Genomic DNA, 6683 nt, shown 5'->3' with positions numbered 1-6683 from the left:
TTGCAAAACTCTTCACACAGTTCTCCTAACCAACTTTCAGCTTGGCAAAGCAGTTCATTTCACATTCAAAATGCACTACAACTACCAAAACACTTTATTCAGGTCTCAAATCAACTCATTCTTCCAGCAAAGGTTGACAGCCGACAAACACACTTTGTCACCCACAAAACAATGACCTAAAAAACACTAACAACATGTAGCATTATACAATGTTTTCTTGTGTAAAACAAGGACACATCTCTGTTTATAATTCACTGCAATATATGTTACTGGAATGAATCAGACATGATGCAGAATTCGTCAATATTTTATGTCGTTTATTTATTTTATAAGTAATTTAGTAATTTCAAAATACAACAATTTGTATACACACCATCCACTGATACAGATACAATAGTAACGCTAATCTACTCGGTCTTCTCCATTTGGCCACAGGTTCTCATCCACATCACATCTTATGTCATCTAGGGCAATACACCTAGGAAAGAATCTTCTGCCATGCCTGATCCATCCCTGGCAATCTTCTGCTGATATGTCCAGGCATCCAGCATTCATTGCGTCCAGGAGGGACATTTGATCATGTGGATGGTGGTCATAAACCTTCCACCTCCATGAGGAAAATAATTCCTCTATGGGGTTGAGGAATGGAGAGTAAGGTGGGAGGAAAAGTGACTCCATTCTGGGATGGGCCGCAAACCACTCGGTGACTGCATGGGAGTGGTGAAATGCCACAGTGTCCCATACAATTATAAATGTTGGCTGATTCCTTCTCTCTGCATCCCTTTCCTCACCTAGCACAACCCTTCCATAGAGATCATGCAGGAACTCAAGGAGACGTTCAGTGTTGTATGGCCCAATTAGTGGTTTGTGTAACAGCAGTCCATCAGTGGATATTGCTGTGCACATTGTGATGTTGGCACCCCTCTGGCCCGGGACATTCACTGTGGCTCTCTTCCCAATCACATTCCTCGCTCGTCGCCGTGTTTTGGCCAAGTTGAAACCCGCCTCATCCACAAAGATGGAAATGTGGGGTGTTTGCCTGTCTTCAATCTCCATGACTCTCTAAAATAAATCCACAAGGCAACATAAGCTGTTACAGTAGTAAATTTGTAAAAATGGTCTTTGTGTGTGTTTGGTTTTGTTCAAAAACAGTTCTGTATTTTATTGTGATCTTACCTGGACATATTGGTTCCTGAGTTGCTTGACATGTTCAGAGTTCCTCTCAAAAGGCACAGTGTACAACTGTTTCATCCTGACCTGATGTTTTTTCAGGACTCTAGAAATTGTTGTTATGCTTACACTGTGAATATTTGCAAAAGTAACATTGTCTGCCAAGACTCTGTCTCGAATCTCAGTGAGTTTTATCCCATTGTTTCTGATGACCATATCAACAATGGCAGTTTCCTGCACATCAGTGAGCATCCTCCTCTCCCACCTGTGTGAGGTAACCGTTGAGTCCTAAGCAGAAATGCAAAACAATTACACACAAGTTTATTTACTTCTGTAATGTGCAACTCAGTCAAATGCCCTTGCAGAATACAAGTTACCTGTTGGTTTGCGGAAAACTCTAACAATAGATGCCACTGTAGGCGTTGCAGATTTGGCTGCACTCTCTGACCAGCCTCTCATTGAGAGACCATGATTTACTACATGATCAATTACAGTAGCTCTGATCTCATCTGAGACTACAGCCCTTGATCTTCCTCTTATTCTCCTTCCACCACGCATACGTATTCCTCGCCCCCTCCCAGCCACTCTTCTTCCTCTTTCAGCCTCTTCTCTATTTCTGGCTGGGTCCATGTTTACATCACAATACAAAACTATTCAGAAGTTGTCTCCGTTTGTAATGAAATTGAAAGAGTAACTGTTTTTATAGCATTTAATTTTAAGATTTAAAATATATTTCATTAAAATATTACTGTAGGAATGTAGCAAATTGCTGTCTTATTCAGTTTTGTACATAATAGTTATTGTTTTGAACATAAGTTTAACAGTTTTGAAAACAGTATGTAAGCATGTGCAAATTGGCCTGTACGTACAAAGAGTTTTGGCAGTTGTTGTGTCTGAGTGAGAAAATAATTTATGAAATTTGAGAGATGTAGTCATTGAATGCATTTTGTGCCAAAGCAATGATAATTGATCCTCAGTTTAGCCCACATATACTTCTGTTGTGCTCACTGTGTGAAGAGTTTTGCAAAAGTGACCTAAGTATTGAGAAATGTGTCCTAGCGTCTGTAAAAAATCTGTAAAAAAAAATCTGAAGCAAAAAACATCATCAGTCTAATAGCCTATAATGAGGTGCTGCATGTGCAGTATTGAGTCCCAGCTGCTGCAGGAGTCTCTCTGTGCGGAGTTTGTATGTTCTCTCTGTGTTGATGTTGGTTTCCTCTGGGTTTCTCCCACAATCCAGAGACATACAGGACAGGTGAACTGGAGACTGTACTTGAATGTGAGTATGAATGTGTGTGATGGACTGGCCATCTGTCCAGGGGGTTGTCCTGACTATGAACCAGGAAAGGCTTCAGCCTCATGACCCTACATAGGACAAGCGCTGGGAAAATGGATGGAATAAATGGATGGATGTTCAATACTGTGAGGGTTCTAGTCCTCCTTCTCTGCCACTCCTTTTTTCCCACCGATGTGTCTTCCTTGATTCATGTTTCCAAACAAAATCATTCTGAAGCCATCCATTTAGCAAAAGATAAGAAGAAAGAAAGAAAGAAATAAGAAGAAGAAGAAGAAGAAGAAGATAATACTAAAAATAGGACAGCTGGCTTGGCTTTCAGCTGAAATTGCAAAATAATTGGAATAATTATTATTCAATTCCATAATATATATTCTGCTAAGTTTTTTATATTTCAATATAATTCCTGCAGAAATGGACAGTTTACCATCGTTCTGATTTGAATGTGCTTTTATCATTTTTGAAAGCATTTGAAAAATGTGCTGAAAAGTACAGTGTTTTGCCAGTTGTGGAGTATGAATGACAAAAGTGTTTGTGAATTTTGAAAAATGTGATCATTGCATGCATTTTGTCTGAAAGCAATGAAAAAATATTCACAGTTTGGTCCGCATAGACTTCTGTATCGCTGAATATGTGAACAGTTTTGAAAATGTGGCTTCAGTACTGAGCAATGCTTGTTAGCAAATGAAATAATAATAAAAAAATTAAAAAAACCTGTAACTGTATGCATTTTGTGTCAACGCAACAAGAAATGTCTTAATTGTATAGATGTTGTGCTAACTGTGTTAAGAGTTTAAGAAAACTGTTAAAAGTATTGAAAAAATTGTCATAGCAATCGTAAAAAACTGTAAAAGAACTAAAAAAAATAAAAAAAAACCTTATTTGAAAGACAAGTTTTTGTTGCTATATTGCCTTTTGAAATAGGACATAACAAAGGCCTGTCCAGAAGCCAGAGTTATTATTTTTAACTAAAACTTAAATTAAACCAAAAAAATAACATTATTATTATTATTTTTTATTTATTTATTTTTTTTAACTAAAGTTTAATTGCTAAGATAATTAACACTAAAATAATACTAAAATTAATAAATAAATATTGATGGACAGAACACACACAAACACTAATAAAATAAAAAATAGAAAAATAAATAGAAATAAAAAATAATAAAATCATAATTTTATTTTTCATTTTTTTAATTATTATTTCTTCCCCAGAAGAGAAAGTCTGTCATTTATAAATGTGTATAACAACTAAAAGTTTACTGAAGTCCAATTTTAGTGATTTACTAACATACAGACAACCTCAAAGTAAAAAACAAACAACAAAAAAAACAAACAAACAAAAAAAAAAACACATGAATAAAAGCCACAAAACTCCAATTATTATTTATTATAATTAACATAACACTTAACTGTAATATTAACATTTTGGTTAAAAACATTAAAAAAAAAAAAAATAAATCATTAGGAAGTGGAAAATATCAGATCAAGCTTAATTATTCCTATTAACAAACCATACAAAGACAAGCACACATGCTCACAGACAGATTCATGTGGAGACAGAGGTGGCTTTCTCAGGCAGGACTGGCATGTTTGCGGCCACCTCCCTAAAGCCATGTAGATGCAATAAAAATAAATGGCCCCTGACGATGTGTTAATCCACTCTTACAAAGCGTCTCAGGTCTGAATTAAGTTGTCATTTTTTATTGCTACCCTGACACCTGTTTATAATAGGGGGCCCTCTGTGACTTATGCCCATGTTATTACAGCCTGTGGTGGGAATGTGTGCTGATGAACAGAGAGAACTGATCTGAGATCAGAGATGCATGATTACCTGCAGGTACTGGGACTAAAGAGATCAGATTTCAGAACAGAGAGAAAAGAAAAGAAAAATCCAAAGAAACTCCCAAGAAAAAAACAAAAAAACAATCTGATGTCATTTCTTGTGATTTTTTTAAACATTGTTTTGATTTAGTAACAAAATATTATGAGAAATATTCAATTTAAATGCAGATTTTTTTTTGTTTTTGTTTTGATATTTTAGTTGAATAATGACAGAGAACCCCACATGTGTGTTTTTATTATACCATAATGCACACACACACACGTTTGTTTTTGTGAATTGTGGGGACATTCCATAGGCGTAATGGTTTTTATACTGTACAAATCGTATTTTCTATCACCCTACACCAACCCTACACCTAAACCTGCCGCTTACAGGAAACTTTCAGCATTTTTACTTTCTCAAAAAAAAAAAATAATAATAATAATTCTGGATGATTTATAAGCCTTTTGAAAAATGGTGACATGGGGTAATGTCCTCATAAGTCACCTTCTCCTTGTAATACCCATGTCATTATACAAATTTGTGTCCTCGTATGTCACAAAAACGCGCACACACACACACACACACACTGTATATATATACTGTATAGCATGGTGTCCAATCAGCTGAGCAACAAAAAAAAAAACAACAACTACAATTAAACATTATTAAATGGAAATTTGTTGCGTCCACTTTCCATTTTAAGGCTATTTACTGCACACACATTTCACATTTGCTGACACACTGATGATATATGAGTAAAAATGATAGCTTAGGTAATCAACAGCCATGCAGAAATGCAGGACATAAACATTAGGTTGAAAACAACCTAAAACATTCCTTTAACACCATCTTGCATAATTATAAACACAGTGGGCATCAGATGGAGGGATTTCAGCTCTTTAACAAGCTTGCTGAATCAGATATTTACACTTACACACAATCTTCTGATGCTTTCAGTGTGTGTTCTTCACATTTTGGCTAGAGCCTGTAAACAACTCATGGCTCAGAAAGAGTCGGTGCGATTCATCCAAACCCTTGCAAGATTTGATCATCTTTAGCTGCACAAGGATCATCATAATTAGCGTGTCGTAATACGCCAAACTTTGTCGCTGGATGTGGCAGACTAAACTGTGGAAATACAGCATGTTCACCCAAGATTTGAGCCAAGATGTCTGCTGCATTTACAAAAAAATAAATAAAAAAATATTGATTAGACTGATGGCAATCTCGCAGACATCTGTACTTCCTCAGGTTTCCACCAGCGGTGCATGTTGAGCAGACCCCATGCATCAGGCCCGCCAAAGTTTCTGCTTTCACTCAAAAACCAAGTCAGGAGATTCCATTAATCAGATCACGTCTAAGTTCCCGTCTAACACCGTTTGATCTTGCATTCATATGATTCCCCGACTTCCTCCCATTGGACAAAGCAATACGTTCGCGCACAAAAACAACTTTTGAATGAAACGGTCGGAACGGCACAACTGGCGTCTGGAACAAACCAGCGGGAGGCCTCTCGCAGACGGTAGCATGCATACTTTATTCTGTAACCGAGCTATTGAAATGAGCTTTTTGAGGGGATGTGGGAACCAAGATAGCGGAGGCAGTGTGAAAAAATATCATGTTTTTTAAAAAGAAGGAAGCAACGCTCTCAATGACCTGACTGTTACCTTAGCGACACCACTGCGCTTTTTTCTTCCTGGTACCATCGAAATGCAGCGTCGTCCCAGGAACTAGCCGTCCACTCATTTCCTGTCTGCCGCCTGTTTGAATTACGCCCCGCTGGACTCCCTCCTCTTCTCTCCTCTCCTCACTCTGTTCCATTCCTTTCTGCTCAACTTCCTTGGAAGGGAAAAATAATGTTCAGATTGTTGATGGATGCCTTCTTGCGACTCTGGCCTTTACCAGCGTTGAAGGAATTTGTGCCCCAAATAAACTGTGCTTTGTTCATGTAGTTTGGATGTATGTATGCACAATTAAAGAAAAAAGTCAGAAACTCTCAACTGACTGTTTGCTGTGCTCAACAGGAATACCTGCATGATCTTAAGCCCTATTCGCATATTAGTATTAAAAATTCCCATACAAATGACCTACCATATTTCACTGAACACAGAGTTCTGGTGATAATATTAGTTCCTATATGCACAGGAAACAAAACAAAAAAAAGGATATAAGACCCCGCCAAATCACAGAGATACAATTCGCACGGGGTCGTATATCATTTTTTTGTTTCCTGTGCACCTTTTTATCCATCTTTCGCGAAGAAAGGAGGCTGTGTTGGAGAGATTTGATAGTATTTTGGGTGCTGGGTCATATCGCTATACACCATACAACTATACAATTTGCAGAAAGAGAAATCTGAAACCCACCAGAAGAGCGAAAACAAAAAGAATG

At 37.3% G+C, this 6683-nt stretch overlaps 1 protein-coding gene across 1 annotated transcript; it reads right to left on the bottom strand.

The window, feature by feature from the left end:
- Nucleotides 1–401: 401 nt before the first annotated feature.
- LOC131554304 (uncharacterized) lies at nucleotides 402–1391 on the bottom strand. Its single transcript, XM_058799556.1, has 2 exons — nucleotides 1177–1391; nucleotides 402–1062 (listed from the first exon to the last, which is right to left on the bottom strand). Exons 1-2 carry the CDS (start codon nucleotides 1384–1386, stop codon nucleotides 403–405), a joined length of 870 nt encoding a protein of 289 aa, XP_058655539.1. The 5' UTR covers nucleotides 1387–1391; the 3' UTR covers nucleotide 402.
- Nucleotides 1392–6683: the final 5292 nt, after the last annotated feature.

Source organism: Onychostoma macrolepis, chromosome 02, assembly GCF_012432095.1.
Source record: "Onychostoma macrolepis isolate SWU-2019 chromosome 02, ASM1243209v1, whole genome shotgun sequence".
Taxonomy (NCBI): domain Eukaryota; kingdom Metazoa; phylum Chordata; class Actinopteri; order Cypriniformes; family Cyprinidae; genus Onychostoma; species Onychostoma macrolepis.
This window is presented reverse-complemented; position numbering and strand designations above follow the sequence as displayed.